We start from the raw sequence: 20,284 nt of genomic DNA, 5'->3' as shown, positions 1-20,284 counted from the left end.
GCATGCCAGTGAGTTTCCTGTGAGCCTCTTATGCAGATTCCCATTCCCATACTGACTGCTGGTATCCCTACCTTAGCTCATCATAATCTCTGGATACCCGTCCTCCGGCAAGACTCATAGAGCATCGCAACTCGAGGCCTTCTTCAACGAGAAGACCCGCAGCTCCTCAGACCCACGCACCCAGCGCCTCAAGGTCCATCACATCAACAGTCAAACACTCGGCTTGTCGCGCGATGTCTACCACACAGCACGCGCGGAGAAAGATGCTCGCGCGGCCGAGTCTTCCGCCGTAAAGCGGTTCCTGACTCGGGACGACATTGTTATAGCGGACGGTTTGAACTACATCAAGGGCTTCCGGTACCAGCTGTATTGCGAAGCGAAGGCAGTACAGACGCCTAGCTGCGTAGTAAGAGAGCTTCGCTCGGCTGCCACAACGGGACCGCGCTGACGGGCCCAGAGGTGCACGTAGGAACGCCTGCAGAAAAATGCCGCGAAATCAACAAAGAGCTCCTAGCCGATAGCCAGAAAGACGGGGGGTATAGCGAGGAAGACTTCGAGAACCTCGTTTTCAGGTACGAGGAGCCGAACGGCATGACTCGTTGGGACAGCCCGCTATTCACGGTCCTTTACGACGACGAGACGCCGCCCTTTGAGCAGATCTGGGATGCGATGGTGGGCAGTGACGGTAAAGCGAAGGTCGTCAGGCCGAACCAAGCTACGGTGTTGGTATGTTGCGAGAACTCCAGGCTTTCGTGGATCTACTTCGATACACGTACAGAATCCTTGTATTAGAGGAGCGTGCTAATGTGTCATTCTTCCGTAGAAGCCAGCCACGGAGCAAAACTACCTCTACGAGCTCGACAAGACCACGTCAGACATCCTCACCCAGATAATGGCATGGCAAAAGGACCATCCAGGCGAAGGCGGCGGCGAGGTCACAATTCCCGAGATTGAGAAAGTAGTCGAATTACCAGCATCGCCAACCACGCTACCGCAGCTGCAGCGACTGAGGCGAGCATTTATCAGTCTGAACCGCCAACATTCGCTATCGAAGAGCAGGATCAAGGACCTTTTCGTCGACTACCTGAACGACAGTTTTCAGCGCTAACACAAAAGCTTAGCGGAGGGCGAAGATTGATATCACCAGGAGTGTTGTAGGGACATTGAATCAGGCGCGCCGTCATGTGTCCACATCTGTACTGAGCCGGTCGACCGAAGGAAGCACGTGATATCAGCTACATAACTTGAGATGCGGATGAGAGGATCCGTATCGGAGCCAACCGGAAGCAGCAAACCCGCCAAACTGTCCGTAGTCTGGCCGGATCTCACTTCTAGTTGAGCGAAATCCCGCTTCAGCTCTTCGGACTCGCGTTGGGGCACCATGCAGTCGCAAACACGTTACCACCCGGCAACCTAGATGCGCCTCAGGCCAGGCCCTTCGAGACTAGGGAAAAGAAGGTTGTCGCAAGTGATCGGGCGGTTAGTGCGGCGGCCCTGTCGCCCATTAAGTTGGCCAGGGCTGAATCTGATGAAACTGTTAGGGATTCTATCTAAGCTCAGCAGGCAGTCAAGAGCTGGCAGTAGAAGCCACTTTCAGCTTGATTAATTCTTGTCTGGCTCCCTTGCATGTAGTTCAAGTAGGCTTAAACCCAGCCCCTCAACCCCCGGTTGAACATGCGCACTGATGCACAAGCACGATATATGATACCGCGATGCCGGCTTCCATTCGAATGAATCAGTGAGCGTCTGTAAACGCCTCGGCTTGTGACGAAGTGATCCCATCAGACCAGCAAACACGCTGACATATTCCTACACCATACCCCTGCGCTTGTCCTTTTCCTATGTGCGCGGGAGTTCCCGATCGGGTAAGCCGTAGTCCGGTCGTACCAGGGCGGCTTTCCTTTTCCGTTTGCCGTCACTTCGGAAAAAATAGTCCGTAAATATAAACTCACCATGATTTGCATATCAACCAAGCTGTGACTTGCATTCCTCTGCAACTCTCACCTTCCTATGTTGATGCTCCCAGTCAAGAAACACACGGCTCATTATACGATCATTCTTGTAAACGTTACGTGACTAAGGGTAAATGTGAAGCCTGGCACAACGATGCAGGCGCGAGAGGAAAAAATACCGCCGAAGCCCCTGAGAGAATAAGAGGAAAACAAATCGGTGACACGAGCGAGCAAGAGGCTCCAGCGTCTGGTATCAACCAACAGGAACGACGAAAACATCCATCACATCAGTTCCACTCCTTGACCCGCTCAGGAGATCGGTTTTCCATCATAAAAACCAACCACGACGCTAATACGCCGCATATCGGGAGGCTCCCGGCGAGATCCCCATCGTCCTCACCTGGCCAGAAGAGACAAAAGACAAGGGAAAACAGGCAAGGGGTATGAACAGCAACAGCAGCAAGCCCCGTCAACAGCAACACCAACCGTCGCACCCAGTAAACACCACTACCCGCATCTCGCCATCTAAAGCCCAAAGTTCCCATCTAACCCTCCCAACCCAATGCTACTCCCACAAGGACTCAATTCCGGAATCAGGATCCCCCGATACGTCTCCGAATTATTCACACTACTCGCCGCGCTGCCCAGCTCATAATTCGAATCATACTCCGCGCCCCCACTCGTCAAACTCTCATCCGAAAAACTCAGCACGCTCTGCGGCGGCGGCTGGTGGTACTCCGGCGGCGCAGCAAAGCCCCACACGCCATGCGACCAGTCGAACGTCGCGTCCGGCGCCGCGGCCGAGAGCGCCGGCGCATCTAGCAGCGCTTCGACGGGCGGGCCGCCGTAGATGCCGTCGTAGATGTTTGTTTGGCCGTTCTCGAGGCTGCTGAGGAGGCGTTCCCAATCGGTGGAGGAAACTTCGATTTTCGAGGCGTGGGTCGTGGTAGGGTAGCAGGAGTAGGCGGGTACGGGATCGGGGCCGAAGGAGAGGTAGTCGAGGTTCGGAGTGTGACGGGCGGCGGCGGCGGTGGGGGGTCGCCTGATCGCTGTTGCGGGCACAGTCGAGCGCTTGGCAACGGGGCTCATGGTCGGCTCGGAGCGGGCTTGGGTGGCTGGCTCGGAGCGAGTCGAGTTGAGGCTGGTATGGCTTTGGTTGCTATGGTTGCTGTGGATGGGGATGCTGGCTACGGTGGCTCGGCGTTGGTCTTTCGGGTCGTGGGACTCGTGCCGGTTGTGCTTGGAGGGCGAGAAGCGGGAGGCGATGGCTTTGAGTTGTTTAGACGTTTCTCTGAACGACTTGAGGGGCGCTAGCATACTCCCTTCTGAGTTGTGGCGGGACAGTTGCGGACGGGCGAGGGCCTCGGGGCGAGGGGCTGGACCTCTTGCAAAGCTCACGCTTCGGACTTCACTCGCTAGGCGGGGGCTGGAGCGCTCGATGATGTCCGCGATGGTCGATACCATTCGTTGGTTTTCTTTGATCAGGCGGCCTTCGGGGTCCAGGTCAAGATTCTGGAACAGGAGACCGAAAGCCGACAGGACCAGTAGCTCGTGCTTGTTCATGCACATGGAGAAGCAGAGACTTCTTTCCTCTAGGAGCTGGATGATCTGAATGACAGACTTGGACGATCCAGCAATGGCGACGACTGCAGAAGAAGCTCGGTTGCCCAGTCCAGCGCAAACAGCTGGGCGGTAGATCAAGGACCGGATGTAGTGGTAAGTTAAAGACTACGCTTTGTTAGTGCTATCCACAGAGAATAATTTAATCACCTACAAGAATTGGCGAGCGACTGCCTGTAACATTGGTGCTCGGTCTGTCTTGGGCAAACTGTAGCTTCAGATGCTGAGGAAGGTTGACCTGCCAGTTATCCAGCTCATCGACAAGAGCGGCCATCCCGCGGAATGATATTGTATGCGACGCTGAAGAAGTGTAGTTATCGTTCAAGACCTTGGCAAGAATTCGCGACACACGGAAAAGAGCGAGAGCGCTCGACACTTTTGTAAACTCCCCGGGAAGGGTTGAGAGAAACCCGTTTTCGGTGATGTATTCGTCGTCAGTATCGACCGGGAATTCGCAGTGAACATCTTCTTCTTTCATGAGCTTCGGCATGCCGAGCTGAGCGGCAGAGAAGCTAGCGCAGGGTCAGTGGGCTGTAAGTGCGACGAGATAAAATGAACGTACCAGTCAAGAGTATACAGAGTCCAAAACACTTTCTTCCTTGTCTCGCTAGTGAGCGTGTCCAGCGCAAAGCACTTCTGGGGCTGATGAAGACCAAGGCGGTACGACAAGCCGACTGCGATGCCCTTGTACTTGAGCAGTCGTGCGTGGTCGGACCTCTGCAGGCAGTAAATCTGCGCTAGAACAAGGCATTGTAAAGTGGCCAAAGAGCTGTCCATTAGGCACGACTCGAGCGCTTCTTGCCATTGAGCTTCAAACGATGCGAGCTGTTGCAAATCGTAGGACTGTTCTTAGTTAGTACGACCTGGTACGAATGCCAGGTTCAAGGAGGCCTTACATCGCTTGAGAGCGCAGCAATCCCGAAAACAAGATTCAGCTGTGCGATAGATTTCTTGTCCTGGACTGCTTCTGGATCGGAAATGTACTCGCCGTATAGCTGAAGGACAGCTGGACGGTGCAGAACCGGAAAGAGTGGTGCCCACTCCTGGAAGAAGATGTTGATCATCTGATCTGAAACTATGCGTGGAGGCGATCGGCATGAAGTAACCAGACTGTGGCATGAAGCGTGAGACTCTGCGCCGAGGAACGCTTCGGAACTGATGTCCGCGTAAGCCTTGCCGGCTTCTTGTAGCCTGAGTCTGTAAGAATCTGGGAACGTCAGCAATGTAAAGTGAACATGATACGGCGGACATACCGATCATATGTCGTCCGCTAGAGGCGCCCATGAAGCATGCATTGGACTCCTCGTCGTCCAACAACAAAGGAGGCTGCTGAACCTTGAAGACGTCGTCCTTATCAACCTGCTCCTCCCTCTGCTCGGGGACTGGTACTAGCGATACGGCGCTCGGTCTCCGGGGAGTGTTTAGAGACTGCGGCGAGTGCGAATGTATCCTGGACAACATGTCTATCTTCTCATCTTTCTCGTCTAGCAGGTCTTTCAAGTCCCTGACCTCGGCCTCGAGGCACCGAACCCTCTCTTCCAACGACTCTGTGTAGCCCCGGGGAAACGCTCTTCGACTTAGTTTGTCGCTCGTTTTGCATTCGAAGCCAACATTGACGCATTGTGTGCAGCTCGGTCTTACACCGTCACATCTTATTTTCTTGGACCGGCACCTGTTTCAAATCAGCACGAGCTTGCCCATAGGAACGACGCCCGAAATTCACGCAAAAGAGCTTCGGATAGCCTCGGAGAAAGCAAAAGATCGAAGTGGACCTACCGATCGCAAGCCTGCGCGATTCTAGTTGTCCCGTTCATTGCATTGCCCACCTTGATTACCTTCATTGGAAGTATACCCGGCATCTAGGCGGTGGTTGGCGGACGCGCCGTACGAAAGATACGTTAATACCCAGCGGACAATTCGCAGAAGCACCCTCTTGTTCTTTCGATTGTGTGTTGGGGGAAGATGGGCGCAAAACAGTGGTGCGCAAGGGTGCCGAGGCAGTAAAGTCTCTGCAGAGATTCAATGCAGAGGGGGTGCACGTAATCAAGGTCTGCAGCCGTAATACGCGTAATTGTGGTCAATGTCGAGTCGTTTGCTTTGCTATGGTAGCTCAATACGTTCAATAGACGGCAGAAAGGACATGAGATAGGTGGGGAGGGGTGGCAAGGTGTATTTACAATAGTCGAGCTTCTCAAGCGCAAGAGTGATGATGGATCTGCAGGATAGGACCAAGGGAAACCGAAAGGCAAGATCCCCAGATTTCGCCTAGCGAGTCCACAAAACACCATTCCTTTATGCGGGGATACACCTGCCACGGCCAATGGCATGAGCTAAACTCCCTGCACTTAGCGCCTCCCTTTCCCCCACCCCTCCGGTTTGTATTCGTGTGCCAGAGGGTCAGTCAACTGGGCTGCAGCGGTCGTTGCGGTAAGGTCATCAAGCTTAACTCTAGCCGGTGCTCGTGCTCTGCTGTCGCAATCAGCCCTCCGGAAAAGTGGGTGGAGAGGCAGATGCAGGCTCAATCCGAGATAGACTCAAGAGAAAGTGCAGCAAAGTTGAGGCGGGCGGTCAGGAAGCGTGAAAGGGGCCTGCCACCGTGTCCGCGCTGAACGGCAATTACCCTATGTCCGGTACTTGCCATGGCTGCCGATCCTCGTTCTTCCCACTCCCGAAGTTGTGGAAGTTTAGGTAGTGAGAAGAAGCGGTACACCAGGTCTGGTTTTGCAAGTCCAGCTCAGCTGACAGGTTTCTGGATGGTGCTAATCCGTGCACGCCAGGTAGGGTCGCCGGTGGGCTCTTTTGCCCTACCCCAGTTCCCCCTTTTTGGGTCCAACCTGACATTGCACGATACGGGATCGTGCAACGGTGAAGATATTGAAGACCCGTACTGATCTCGTACAGGTACTTCAGCTGTCTCATGAAGTCATAAGGGCGTATCCCCGCTCCATGGCTTTCGTAATACCGGAAGGCCCTTGCGTCTGCTATCCGCCCGGCGCAAGATGAACACTCAATGCTGTGTCTGACTGGCTGCCAGTTGCGTTGGCTTGAAGCCACATCCTCACCCGAAATCGAAGCGGGCTGCATGCGCAAAACCGGGGTAGCGCGTGATGCTTTTCGCACACAGCATGGGTCAAGGAGTACGTACCTCCACCAAGAACTGTTCCTGCACTGCGTATCTCAACAAGCGCACTTCCACGTCCGCAGCCTGGCCGGGCTGCTGAGTACCGCCAATGTTATGCACAAAAGTTCGTGGAAACACTGACGGTGGAGTGGCCGAGAAGTAAGCCTATCCCTCATAAGATTAGTTTCCAGGTTAGTCGGTTGCAAGTCCATCGTGCTTGATATCTTCAGGCTTCAAGGCGTGCTCCGAGGAACTACCGTGTTGATTCTGGGGTTGAACGGGGCAGGCGCCGGGTTCAAACAGCGACCTTCGAAGCGTCAGGCTATCTGCTCCTGGTTCTCATCCCCTCGCAATGGCTACGAGGATGCTTACGTGGTGCGCCGTAAGGCTCTATCCACAGGCGCTGTGCCAGGAACATAGAGCGTTCAAACTTGGGAGCGTTGAGGGCCTAGATGTGTACCAGACCCTGAGATGCGGTTTCGGTATCGATCCGAGTCGCAGGAGCATCAAGATCGAACGCACCACCGCCGGTGATGGATCCGGTGTCGCAGTACGAACCATGGATTCCAAGGCCGTGGCCTTCCGTTGATCCGTTCCCCAGGGATGCACTACGGGGTTGTACGAACACTTGCCAAACGCTAGCAGGCCTGGAATATATAGCGCCAGACATTCGAAGAGTCATGTGTGCAACTGCAGAGGCTGGGCCTTTATGGATATAAGTCCCAACCTACTTGAGATAGAAGCACGCTTGTATAGAGGGTAGAGCGTATCGCGCAAGCAGTCATCGGTTGAAACTCATTCCAACCGACGCCTTGCGGCGGCGCTCTGCGTTGTCCATCATGGCTACACTGCCTCGCATCTCCAGCTTCCAGGCTCATCGACACTGCCCTCACCGCAGTACACAGCCCGTCCCGGATACGGGCACAATGGCCTCTGCCTGACAACTCCTTCACTTACCGTGTTGTTCTCGTAGTAGGTCGCAATAATCTCTTCGGGCGCTGTCCCGTCTTCCACCCATCTCATCAACGCCAATAACGCGTCATGGTCCGCATCTTCGTAACCCGGCACGGAGCGAACCGGCGAACTCGAGTACAGGCTGTTTGCCTGCCCCGATCCCGCAATGTACCATGGCGCGCCGACGACGGTGCCGCTGCAATGGCGCATCCCCGGCACCAGAAAGAAGCGGAAGAAATCCGTAACATCGATGCCCATTGGGGCCAAGGTCCTCACCACGTGGTCGTAGTAATACTTCGAGCTTCCCGGCTGGATGAAACCGTCAGCGTAGCCGTGATACTGTAAGAGCTTCCCGCCACGTGCTTGGAACGGCGAGATGTCGAATTTGTCCGCATCAGCGATGGGACCGTTGATGCGCTCGGCGTCCTGGATCGTCTGCAAGCTGAAGTTCCACCATTGCCATGTCGGATCGTCGTAGACAAGGTTCTGTACGTAGCCGATGCTGAATGCGTCAGGAACGGACTGAGCGACTAGATTCCACTGCGATTCAGAGCCTAATTCAAGGCCTGGAAAGATGAAGGTTTGATTTGTCTCGACGTAGTCGGCGTAGATCTTGTTCAAGGTGTCGATTTGAGGAGACGTGAGGCACGCACTGCGATTAGTCGTACTCGGCGTGCAAAGCAGCGCTTCTGGGTAGAAACTGCACGCACGAGGCTCGCTGATAATGCCGTCCGCAACACCGTCAGTCTCGTCGCATTGCCGTATGACTTCGGCACCGATGACGGGAAAGAGAGCGGAGGGAATATGATGCGCGCTTGTGTTTGGCAAGTTGTAGATGCCAACTTTGATTGACCAGGTCTGGAGGTGAGAGTGCCACCAAGCTGGAGCGCCAACCAGAACACCGTCGAAGTCTTCGGGGTAGTCCTGGACCTCATTAAGACCCTGATAACCGCCAGTCGAGCAGCCGGAGTAGTACGAGTACTCGATCGCGTTGCTGTAGAATGCACTGACTATATCCTTCGCGATCAGAATCGAGCCATGCATGGCACGATAGCTCCAGTCGATCTCTGCTTCGGGATTATTCAAGGCCCAGGTGCTATTCGAGTTGGTCGAGTTGTGCCCCGTATTCGTGGACATCACGGCGAACCCATAACGGACTGAACTACCCAGTTCAAGCCAGTTGATGCCGCCGAGGAAGCCGCCGTTGCCAACGGCTAGAAAGCGTCCGTTCCAATCATTTGGTAGGAACAGACCGAAGGTGAACGACGAAGTAGCCGAAGAGGTCACATTGACCGAGACAGCGCACAAGGCTGGCAGGTTTGTGGCATTTCTCGGGTAGGCGACGTTCGATGGACCCTCTCCAAACGTCCCATTAGCAGGAACAGGTATTGCATACAGCGTGCTGGCGTTGCTGGGGAGTATGGTGTCGAACGCGGATGCTGTGCATTCGAAAGCCAATGCACTTATGGCGTGGAAGCTTAGGAACAGTATGATCTGAGCGAGCTTCATTTTGCACCTCAATCTACAACCCGAAGTCAGCATCTCGTCAGGGAGACCCAAAGAGTCCGCTAAGTCATATACAACTCAGCTATAGCCACGACGGTTTCTTTAGAGCATTGAAGCAATAGAAATGTACAAGCATGAATTGAAAGCACTTACCCGTGCAACTCTAGCGTCCTAAGAGGTAAATCTCACTGACATCCGTCTCACCTACACTACACACATGCGTGTTTATATCAATTCTGGCAGATCCTATGAGTGGAGTCTTCTCCATCCTCCGCATTGTGGGGAATTTGTGGGGCGGCAACATGGGAAAATCACTCAGGAACAAGCGGCAGGTAAAACACTCTTCGATAGATCGTTGCCCCTTCGCCGTAGAAGTGGCTCACTTACCTGTTACCCCGGACGAGTTGCATAGGGGGCAATTTTTCCCGGGGGGCCGCTTGAAAGAGTCTTGATCTCGGGCTGGAGCATCATCTAAGCATTAATGGACCAGTCAATGAGTAGCCGCCAACGGTTCCAGATAAAACTTCCGCATAAGGGATGTCGGCTCGACTCGATTGCTGAAAGCAGTTCTACCCACTATTACCGTGCATGACAGCAAATTGAGTTGCAGTGAGGGGTTAAACGTTCTACCGAGCGGCATGTCGACGGTTTGGAGATGTGTATTTGTGCTCTTGGCAACACGTGATCTCGCGTTGAGCGCATCGCGTCTCTGCCACGGTTTTTCTCCCACCGCTGCTACAAACCGGCACGCCAGCAAGAGCACATTCGCCACCAGAGAAACACGTCTTGTACCTACAAAAAGTCTGTCACGATGCAAGAAGTCACTCCTCGCGTCACGGCGCCATATCTCGAGGGCTTCGCCCACAAGACCGTCCGCATTCTAGGCAAAGTAATCCAGCTGCGCGGAGAGCAGGCCACGATCGATGCTGGCGGCCAGATCAATATCCATCTGAACCGCGTGAGTACTAGTTTCCAAGCACTTGATGACGTTGTCTATACACCAAATCAAAATCTTCATCGTTCCCGCTGGACTTTAGCTAAGTAGTGATCTTGGTGTGAGACCAGTGACCGGCTTATACTATAATATTTTCATTTTGCTCACTCGCTACCATGCTAACTGATCATACCTTAGGACGCCCATCTCACCCCGAACCACGCCGTCGAGATAATCGGAAAAGTCCAGAGCGACCTCAGCGTGCGGGTGCTGACAAGCACTGACTTTGGCGCCAACATAGGTATTAGTTTCCCTTCTTAGTTTCGTCGTTTCTAGCCGCTTGTCCTCTGGTTCCGTATCTGGTAGACAGGAAACTGCTGTGTTGCCTCCCAAGTGTGGAAGAAGTGGCTTCACATTCAATGTCAATAGCAGATGGCAAGCACGGCTCGCTGACTACGACTCCTAGACTTTGCGGCGGCGGAAGCGGTTGTGGATGCCACGCACCGGTATCATGAGATCTTTTATCCGAAGGAAGATTAGTCAAAAGGGAGGTTCAGGAGGCTGTTGCAAGGAGTAGGGAATAGTTCTGTGAAGGGCTAGATTCAAGTAAAGGGCGGCGTCCGGGAGTCAAGAGGAAGCACTGGGTATGGCTGTATGGTACTTCTGAAACGCCACTGAAGGTCCTGGGCGAAGAGGAAACAGACGGCTCCCCTAACGTGTCTAGTCTGTCTACCTCTAGGCATGACACAACAGCAAGAAGCGCCACAAACATTATAACGCCAAAACTACCCCGTTGTCCTTTCAAACCCCTTCAGACTCCAACCAACGCGCTCGCTAAGCCTGCTAAATAACTCCCGCACCAAATCCAAGCGCCCCCAAGTAGCCACATTAACAGCAACAACCCTAGAGCTTACTCCTCACCGCCTCAAGCCTAAACCTCACATCCTTCAATCCCTTACTGGCCGGCCTCCACTCCTCAAACAGCCCCAACAACTCCTCAACCTCCTTCCCCATCTCCCTCTTCACATACTCCTCCTCAAGCAGCCCCCTCACTGCCCATGGCAAAAAATACGGATTGCTCCCCGGCACCACCGCACCTGCCCCGTTCCCATTCCCCTCCTCCGTCGTATACTCCAGCTCAACCTTAACCCCCTTCATCATGTCCGCCGTTTCCAGCGTCTCCAGCGCGAAGCGCACAGCGAGCTGATAGACTGCAGGGTCGTCATAGATGCGCGAGTGGCCTTCCCCGGTGTAGAGGCTCCCGGCGAGCGCGGGGGAGAGCTCGCGGACCACGCCGTGGTCAGGGAGGCCAAGGTTGCGAAGCTTGAGGACGAAGCCGATCAGGGTTGTTAGGAAGGAGGAGGTGTGGAGGCGGCCGTCGACGAAGACGGCGCGGTAGATTGAGGGATGGGTCAGAGGTGTGAAGGTGGAGGACTGTGGTTAGAAGGTCAGTCAAGGCGTCTATGAGAGAAAAGGAACACGTTCCAGTCAGGCCAGCGGACTGAGTACGGACAAGAGGATGAGGGGCGACCAAGCTGGGTGTGTGGCGGTGAGGATCTAAGGAACACTCACCTCAAGCGAAACGAGCTGGTCGTCAATACTCCCCGTATAAACGATCCTGACGCCAGCTCCCAGCACCGTCTCCAGCGCCGCCCTATACATCTTACTGACCGCACTGTCCGCCCGCCCAAACTCAAACAGCTCCTGCGCCGTCGCGCCCAGAAACCGAATCTTGAGCTCTGGAAACGGCCCCATGTTGACGCCCGCCATGGCACACACACCCACTCTCGTGCCAGCCGGTAAACACCCAAACTGGACCAGCTTCGCGACAAGCATGATCGCGACCGGTACGCCCTGGGAGTGGCAAGCCACGAGCACGAAGTCCGCCTGCCGGATCTTCTCGATCCAGTTCAGGAGGAGCTTCCATAGGAGGTCGACACGCTCGGCGACGAAGCCCTCGCCTTCGAGCGCTACTTTCTCGATCTCGGCTTCATAGCCTTTCTCCTCCGTCCATTTCTTGATGGCCGCGGCTGCGGAGTTCGCAAAGCGGATCGAGGTGCCGGTCGGCTGACCCAACACCTTCTGGATAAGGGGCGCGGGGAAATAGCCGTGGACGCCGATGGCGAGGGCTTTCTTTACCCGCGGAGGAGACGGGTGGATGTGGAGGTGGGGAGAGTCGGGTTCTTTGTTGGCGGCGAAGTAGCGGCGGAAGGATTGCCAGTACGACGTTGGGCTGGCGGGACGATATGTTTCGTAGAAGTTGGGGAGGAGAAGATTAGGTTGCGGGGGCTTGAGTGGGACAGCAGGTTTGGTGGTTTGCGTCTCTTTAATTGGCGCCTGCTGATCTGCGGGCTTGAGGGCAGGACTGTCGGTAGGGGAGGTTTTAGCGGGGGTAGAGGGTTTGCTTGTTAGTTGCTTGGAGAGTTTGCGGCCGCGGATCTTGGGAGGGGCTTTCTGGGGAGATTCCTCGCGCTCATTGAACTGAGCTGCTTCAGGATGTGACTGAGACGGTGTGTCGGCTACTGCAAGCTCGCCGATCTGTTTGTGTGTTGATGCGGTATCGGAGGCTGTGTCGCTGTCTGGCTTCTCTCGCGACCAGAACGCCCAGGCTGAGGACTTTCGAGGTTCCTCCGCAGCCGACTTGCTTGACATTGATGCATCTTCTGCCGGAGGCTGTACCTGCGGCGGCTCTACTACGCTTGGAACGTCCTTTGCTGGCGCCGGTGTCTCTGCAATGCTGGCTGCCTCTTGAGGTTGCTGCTCCTCTGTACTCGGAGGGTTGCTCTTAGCATTTTCTGCGCTACTCCACAACCAGAACCACGATCTGCCCTGCGAGCCTTTGTCCTTGCTCTCGTCTTGTGTTTCCGGCGCTGAGGGCTTGACGTCGCCGTTTGCTAGCTGAGATTTTGCGACCGCAGGGTCCGCGCTAACAGGTTTAGCGGCCTTTGACTTCAGCACAGTGTCTTCAACGGCCGTGGAACTAGGTAACGGCGTCCTTCGGGCTTCTTCCGCAAACGTATCCTTTGCAGCATCCTTGCTCTTAGTGGTCTCAGTAGCATCTGCGTCAGGCTTTGACCACCAGCCTCGCCAGTACGAGGTCACAGCAGGCGCTCTGCTAGGCTCCTGCAGATCCGACTTAGTCTCAGCATCAGCCGCTCCGTCTTGTGTCTTCAAGGGGTCTGGTGGTAGCGGAGGATCCAGCTGCCCCTCCTTAAAATCCCTGTCCTGCGCCGCATCTTCCTCCGCTTCCGTCTTCAGGCCGGTGGAGCTGCTTGAAGTGACATGCAACTTGGTCATAGAAGGCGCGATCAAGCTGCCTTTGCTTGCCCTCCTCTTGCTGCTTGATAAGTACCGCGTGGGAGGAGGCGGTTTGGGCCCGGCCGCTCCAGCGGAACTCTTGGGCCGGCTGCCTTCCCCCGACGATATGCTCTCCCGTGTCACCTGCGCGACAGGCGAGGCTTTCGATCGCCAGCTACCGCCATACCAGCTCGAGGTTCCCGATGCGCTGTCCTGTGCTTTTGTTGTCTTGGTGCTGTTGCCGGTGTCCGATCGCCTTATCTTTCTGGGCGCTGTTTCTGAAAGATCCGCAGACTTTACTTGCGCGCTGGGCTCGAGAGGGCTGGAGGAGGATGCAGCGTTGTTGCCGTTAGTACCGGTAGGCGTCTCTGTCGTGTCAGCGGCTGGCGCCTTGTTGTCGGACTTGGACTTCTTTCGCGGGCCCATAGAGATGTGGTACTGCAATCGGCTGAAGATGTTGAACTTACGCTTCCTGTCGCTGATTGCTTCAGGGGATCCATGCAGCAACAGTGGGGACGCCGGGAAGTTGTTGGATCTGAGGCTTTGTGTCTCGCCGTGACCGGTTTCCGAGGGTTTGTTGTCCGTCGTCATTGGCCCCGGCTCGTGATGCCCTGTTCCTGTGGTCAAGGGTCGAGCGCGGCGCGATGCCCGTTCAACCACGTGATATGAAAGCGCGGGCTCTTCTATCTTTGCACTTCCGATATCCTCACCTCGGAACTGTCTATATGCAAGGTATCTATTGACCTGCTTAATGGTTACAGAACACGTAAGGTCGCGCCCGCTCTCAAGAAATGACAATTGCCTTGCCCCAGCGGCAGCTGGAGTGCATTTCGGTGCCCTTCCGGCATATTTCCCCTTCACGGACGACTCCAGGTCGGCACTGTAAAGCCTCTCACAGGTTCTCTGCGCATAGTCGGTATCACTGGCCACTAAAGATCCTCAATGTTTTCTATAACTACGCCTCTATCTTGGCAGAGCTTCCAGACCTCACAGCTGAAATCCGCGGCTGAGCTCATATGCCGAAGTTACCACGACACGTAAATACCCGTTCAACCTGAGCATCCTCCGTGGCGGACAGTCCCGCGAGATATCTTGATTGATGCAGTAGGCGGTCTTCCTGATATTCCGCGACCAAGGTACAAGTGTGGAGAGTGTCAGTTTACGACGACAGGATGCAGGGGAGGTCTGCGATTGCTCCATAGAGGATCGCAAAGGTTTTACTCGGGCATTCTTTGCAGACAGTAGGCTGTGCGAGACTTGTCTGGAGCTGGACATCATGCAATACCCACTGAGGCACTCCAGGGGTAGCCGGCTTTTGGATCTTGGCCCTGTCGAAGACATTGTGGAGCGGAGCACTTATTCCTTATGCAAACTTGTCTACCACTGACTGCCGAAAACCGTCACGAAGCTTGGCGAATCCGGTGATTTCTCACCAAAGTCGATCGAGTTGATGCCAATGTTATCATCGAGGGGCGTGAGTTTCAAGGTCTGACTGCTGAGAGGAACAGCGACTGGCGGTAACGAATATGTAAGCGATATTCCTGTTCTGTAGCTGCTCACGCCAGGTGACAAGATATACTTGGCAGTGGGAGTGTGAGGTGGCCGCGTGGTTTCATTGCAAGAGGTATTGCAACTTCAGAATGCATCATATTTTCCTTTCTGGTTTCAGGTCCAGTTCTGCAGTAATATGGCAGCACTTTCGAGGTCCGGCTTCCCGTCCATGATAGCTACCGAAGTACCGGCTAGTCGTCTTACTATCATATCGCTAGATGTCACGGCTTGAACTCGGAGCGATCTTTAGATTGCGAAGAAGCGACGCGGAGTGCTCCATACAACGCACAGAGCGTGATGAGAGCCCTCCTCGGAACGAGACCTCTAGGCAGATAAAATAGGATACTGCGCGTGGATAGTCAAGCAATTGTGTTACCGCAGAGATGCCCGAGACCGTGGATAACGATCAAGATCAAGATTCTGCTACCTCTCATCCCACCAATGCGACTACGGACCTGTATCTTCTAGACATTCATGACTATCGCCTCGTAAAAGCGCATCCGACCTGCAGATACATAGCTCTTAGCTACGTTTGGGGCGGTGTGGAAATGTTCCAAACCATGCGCTCTAATCTAGCTGGTCTTGAGCAGCCCGGGGGTCTCCTTCCGCACCTATCTCAGATAGCACTGGTGATCCGCGACACCATTGAATTCGTCGCCCAAGCAAGAGAGTGATTTCTATGGACCGATTCGCTCTATACCGTTCAGGACGATGCGCGGATCAAGCATGAACAGATCAACCAGATGGATCGAGTCTATGGCCGGTCATTTGCAACGCTGATTGTGCCCGCCGCTAACGATGCGAGTTCCGGTCTGTCAGGTGTACGTCCCAACACCAGGCTTCCCTTTCAAGTGACCGAGCAAATCGGAGAATATCTACTGGCGACTGAGTCTCCGGAGTTCCTATACGCGATAGGGACCGGCAAATACCACACGCGAGGGTGGACCTTCCAGGAGCAGCTTCTTTCACAGCGCTGCCTCTACTTCACGGAGCACCAGATATATATCTATGATATTGGAGTCCTCTATTCCGAGTTCGAAGGAGAAGTGATGCGTGATGTACAGAATGACATCGCCCATCTCAACTACTTGAGAGACACATCATGGATCGCGGGCCCTAGAGTGATCGAGCATCTTGCGCCTTGGGAGTTGACGTTTAGGATATATGCACGGCTCGTAGGCGACTTCACGAATCGGCAGCTATCCTACGAAACGGATGCCATGAAAGCTGTGGCGGGATTACTATCTACGTTGCAGAGCAGACTTGGAGGGTCCTTCCTGTGCGGACTCCCTGAGGCACACATCGACCATGCACTGCTATGGGCTCCCCAGTCATCACTGCCTACCCGAAACTTGTCCTTTCCTAGTTGGCCCTAGGCTGGGTGGATCGGTCCGAGCGGATACATGCAGAAGCCCGCCTACCCGGGCTTCCAATTGTCTCGGCCACCAGCACGACTAGCTACAGAACTCTACAATCTTTCTACTCTCGTTCAGACGCCGACGCGTAGCGTGGAAGGACGAAAACACACGCCGTGGGCCATAGATCCGCAAGTCTTTCAAGATATCCATGTACTATCATTCCGAGCCTCCGTCTTCAACGCCCGACTCTTCCTCTTCCAAGCAGAAGCCCCCACTGTCCCCATCGTTCCGGTAAAGCTGACCAGCGCGATCATGGTCTCTGCAGGCAGCATGCCAGTGCGCTGCGGTGTGCTTTTCCATGAGCCAGGCAAGTTGATCTTCTTACTCTCGCAAGCATACGAATACACGTTCGTCCTCCTCTCAGGATGCGAAAGTGGCGGCGTCGCCCCGGAATTCCACTACGATGAAGAGCACTTCCCGACTAGGCCTTGGTCGATTCTCAACGTCATGCTCATTCTCAGGTACGCTGGCGAAGCACAGCGCATGGCGATTGAACAGATGCACGAGGATGCTTGGGAGCTTGCATGTCCGAAAAAGGAGGACGTTCTGGTGTATTGAGAATACTGCGGGAGGATACAGGACCTCGCGCTAGGAAAAGCTGCAAGTTGTTGCCACATCGGAGTCTACATGTAGTTCTAGCAGATTGACCGGCTCCAGTGTTTTCAATTAAGAGCGGCCGTTCAGGGACCTGCCCACCGACAGGATTCGCGAACTCGGGATCACTTCCTCTCGGTGCCATTAGACTACGATTCCAATTGTATTATACAATTACATTTGATTAACCAGTCACGAACAATATCGCATCGCCAGCGTTAGCAGCGAAAAATGACAATCATCGTTATGACACTTCTGACGATTGGATTTCTGGATGAACAGGTATTTATATTTCATTCTCTTTACATAGGCATCCTTGATAGCCCATCCTTGGCTCCATCAGGCATGGTTGAGATGCCTTGTGCTAGGTCTGCCTAAATTTATGATTAAAGCCTTCGAAACCCTCTTTACGAACATGGCTGGTCCGCCTTCGCCTCTACTGGGCTCCCAGAGTGTTACAGTACCCGCTGAAATCAGTGCCTTCCATTCGTAGGACGGAAGATCTTGAGAAAGGCTGACCGATGTTGCGGTTCCGGTTAAGCGGTGGGATGTGGGCGGCGGAGATACTTTTTGCCGGCCTGGCATCCCGCCTTAGGAAAACTTCAAGATTTTGGCCCTGCAGAGGCAACGTAAGGCGCAGAACATTCACAGAGCAGTATTCGCTATGGCAATTCAGAAGAAGGTAAGGTTTGAATTCCTCATGACCAAGTCAATACTAACAGCATATACAGCACGGCAAAGGCCGCCTCGACAAATGGTACAAGCTTGCCAAAGAAAAGGGCTACCGCGCCCGCGCCGCCTTCAAGCTGATCCAGCTGAACAAGAAGTATAACTTTCTCGAGAAGAGCAAGGTCCTAATAGACTTGTGCGCCGCGCCGGGATCATGGTGTCAAGTCGCCGCCGAGGTTATGCCCCCCAGCAGCCTCATCGTGGGCGTGGATTTAGCACCGATCAAGCCCATACCGAGATGTATCACCTTCCAGAGCGACATTACGACCGACAAGTGTCGCGCGACGCTGCGACAGCACCTTAAGACATGGAAGGCGGACGTTGTGTTGCACGACGGTGCACCGAACGTGGGTACAGCTTGGGTACAAGACGCTTTCTCGCAGGCAGAGCTGGTACTGCAGTCGATGCGACTCGCCACTGAATTTCTCAGAGAGGGCGGCACCTTCGTCACCAAGGTCTTCAGGTCGAAGGACTACAACTCCCTGTTGTGGGTCTTCAACCAGCTCTTCACCAAGGTCGAGGCCACCAAGCCACCTTCCTCCCGCAACGTCTCCGCCGAGATTTTCGTAGTCTGCCGCGGCTACAAAGCGCCCAAGCGGATCGATCCTAAGTTCTTGGATCCACGATCCGTCTTCGCCGAGCTCGCAGACCCGACCCCGAACAATGAGGCCAAGGTCTTCAACCCAGAGAAGAAGAAGCGGAAGCGAGACGGCTACGAAGAGGGCGACTACATACAGTTCAAGGAGGCGCCTGCCAGCGAGTTCATCCAGACTACCGACCCAATCGCCATGCTTGGAAGCCTGAACAAGCTGAGCTTCGAGCAGAAACCCAACGGAGACATTGCGTTGGCGACGTTGAATAAGCTACCGGAAACGACACAGGAAATACGGAATTGCTGTGCGGACCTAAAGGTGTTGGGCAGGAAAGAGTTCAGGATTCTACTCAGATGGCGGCTGAAGGTTCGGGACATCTTCGGTTTCTCAAGCAAGAAGAAGGCAGAGGAGGCGGCGGCAGGCGAGGAGGTGGCAGAGATCGAGCCCATGGATGAGGAAATGCAGATTCAGGAAGAGATGCAGAAATTACAGGACAAGGACAATACTCGCAAGAAGAAGGATAGGCGGAAAGAGAATGAGCGCAAACAGAAGGAAATTGTGCGGATGCAGATGCACATGACAACGCCCATGGAAATTGGCATGGAGCAAGAAGGTGGGCCGGACGGTCAGAGCTCGATGTTCAACCTGAAGACCGCGGATAAGGCTGGCGGTCTCAGTCAGATTGCAAGGGGCAAGATGCACCTTGTTGTGCCAGAGCGCAAGCTGGAAGAGGAATCAACGGACGAAGAGGAGGAGAGCGACCCAGAGGAGGACGCGCTCGAAAGGGAACTGGACGGCATGTACGAGCAATATCAGGAGCGGAAGTCAGAGGCAGATGCCAAGTACCGAGCGAAGAAAGCGCGGAAGGAACATGCCGATGAAGAGTTCCATGGCTTCTCAGACAAAGAAGGGAGCAGTGACGAAGAGGTAGTCGAGGATCAGGGAAGTAATGAGTCGTCTGACGACGAGGAGTCACAGCCAAGGTCGCTGGTTACGGATCTGGACACAGGGGGCAGGGCCGCGAATGGTCTGACGAAGCGTGCGGCTCAGTTCTTCGACCAGGATATCTTCAAGGGGATCGATGGAGTGGACATTGATCTAGAAGAGGAAGCCGCAGACGCGGACAGCGGCATTGACATCAACGATGACACTTCCGGCTCGTCACCCGACCGCTCCACCAAAGCAGCAATAAAACAAACCGCGAAGGCGACGAAATCACTGAAACCTCCTGCCACCCCAACAGCCGACGATGACAGCTCCGCGGACGAAGCCGGTTTCGAAGTTGTGCGAACAAAGCCAGATTCGCAATGGGAAGAACAAGACGTCCCAATAAGAGACGGCCGCCCAGACATCTCGATCATAACCGCCGAAGCCATGACCCTCGCGCACCAACTCGCCACCGGCGAGAAAACCAAACACGACCTCCTTGACGACGGCTTCACCAAATACGCCCTGCGCGACGTCGACGGCCTGCCCGACTGGTTCCTCGACGACGAGAACCGACACTCCCGGCTCCAACGTCCCATCACCGCCGCCGCAGCCGCCGCCATCAAAGAGAAGCTACGCGCCCTGAACGCGCGGCCCATCAAGAAGGTGCGCGAGGCGAAAGACCGCAAGAAGTTCAAGGCGGCGCAGCGGCTCGAGAAGTTGAAGCGCAAGAGCGCGGTGCTAGTTGACGAGGAGGGCATGACGGAGAAGGACAAGGCGTCGAGTATTGCGAAGCTGATGGCCAAGGCGGCGAAGAAGAAGCCGAGGAAGCAGGTCAGTGTTGTCGTGGCGAGGGGTGGGAATAGGGGTATTAGCGGGCGTCCGAGGGGAACGAAGGGGAAGTACAAGATGGTGGATGCGAGGTTGAAGAAGGATGTTAGGGCGGAGAAGAGGTTGAAGAAGAGTAGGAAGTGAGGATGGTGAGGAGCTGTTTGGTAGCGATGAGATACACGAGACAAACGTGATTGAATCTAGGCTCAGGGACGATTATCCGTTCCTGTAGCTGTTTTTCTATGACCCATCACGTC

At 54.7% G+C, this 20,284-nt stretch overlaps 7 protein-coding genes across 7 annotated transcripts; 4 read left to right on the top strand and 3 right to left on the bottom strand.

The window, feature by feature from the left end:
- Positions 1–2: 2 nt before the first annotated feature.
- Positions 3–1,108, top strand: W97_03321 (uncharacterized protein; the record flags this gene model as incomplete). Its single annotated transcript, XM_007781218.1, has 4 exons — positions 3–8; positions 77–406; positions 460–726; positions 824–1,108. 4 exons carry the CDS (start codon positions 3–5, stop codon positions 1,106–1,108), a joined length of 888 nt encoding a protein of 295 aa, XP_007779408.1.
- Positions 1,109–2,477: 1,369 nt separating this feature from the next.
- On the bottom strand, positions 2,478–5,431 carry W97_03320 (uncharacterized protein; the record flags this gene model as incomplete). Its single annotated transcript, XM_007781217.1, has 6 exons — positions 2,478–3,680; positions 3,727–4,084; positions 4,135–4,415; positions 4,469–4,779; positions 4,826–5,244; positions 5,349–5,431. 6 exons carry the CDS (start codon positions 5,429–5,431, stop codon positions 2,478–2,480), a joined length of 2,655 nt encoding a protein of 884 aa, XP_007779407.1.
- Positions 5,432–7,536: 2,105 nt separating this feature from the next.
- W97_03319 (uncharacterized protein) lies at positions 7,537–9,430 on the bottom strand (the record flags this gene model as incomplete). The annotated part of the gene is made up of 2 exons (XM_007781216.1): positions 7,537–9,086; positions 9,343–9,430. 2 exons carry the CDS (start codon positions 9,428–9,430, stop codon positions 7,537–7,539), a joined length of 1,638 nt encoding a protein of 545 aa, XP_007779406.1.
- A 534-nt stretch (positions 9,431–9,964) lies between these two features.
- Positions 9,965–10,627, top strand: W97_03318 (uncharacterized protein; the record flags this gene model as incomplete). The annotated part of the gene is made up of 3 exons (XM_007781215.1): positions 9,965–10,111; positions 10,286–10,388; positions 10,554–10,627. 3 exons carry the CDS (start codon positions 9,965–9,967, stop codon positions 10,625–10,627), a joined length of 324 nt encoding a protein of 107 aa, XP_007779405.1.
- Positions 10,628–10,990: 363 nt separating this feature from the next.
- On the bottom strand, positions 10,991–13,975 carry W97_03317 (uncharacterized protein; the record flags this gene model as incomplete). Its single annotated transcript, XM_007781214.1, has 2 exons — positions 10,991–11,521; positions 11,660–13,975. 2 exons carry the CDS (start codon positions 13,973–13,975, stop codon positions 10,991–10,993), a joined length of 2,847 nt encoding a protein of 948 aa, XP_007779404.1.
- Positions 13,976–16,338: 2,363 nt separating this feature from the next.
- On the top strand, positions 16,339–16,911 carry W97_03316 (uncharacterized protein; the record flags this gene model as incomplete). Its single annotated transcript, XM_007781213.1, has 1 exon — positions 16,339–16,911. One exon carries the CDS (start codon positions 16,339–16,341, stop codon positions 16,909–16,911), a length of 573 nt encoding a protein of 190 aa, XP_007779403.1.
- A 700-nt stretch (positions 16,912–17,611) lies between these two features.
- On the top strand, positions 17,612–20,171 carry W97_03315 (uncharacterized protein; the record flags this gene model as incomplete). Its single annotated transcript, XM_007781212.1, has 2 exons — positions 17,612–17,629; positions 17,679–20,171. The coding sequence occupies 2 exons, from the start codon at positions 17,612–17,614 to the stop codon at positions 20,169–20,171; spliced, it is 2,511 nt and encodes an 836-aa protein (XP_007779402.1).
- Between the last annotated feature and the right edge of the window lie 113 nt (positions 20,172–20,284).

The sequence above is a fragment of the Coniosporium apollinis genome (assembly GCF_000281105.1).
Source record: "Coniosporium apollinis CBS 100218 chromosome Unknown supercont1.13, whole genome shotgun sequence".
NCBI classification, from domain to species: domain Eukaryota; kingdom Fungi; phylum Ascomycota; class Dothideomycetes; genus Coniosporium; species Coniosporium apollinis.
This window is presented reverse-complemented; position numbering and strand designations above follow the sequence as displayed.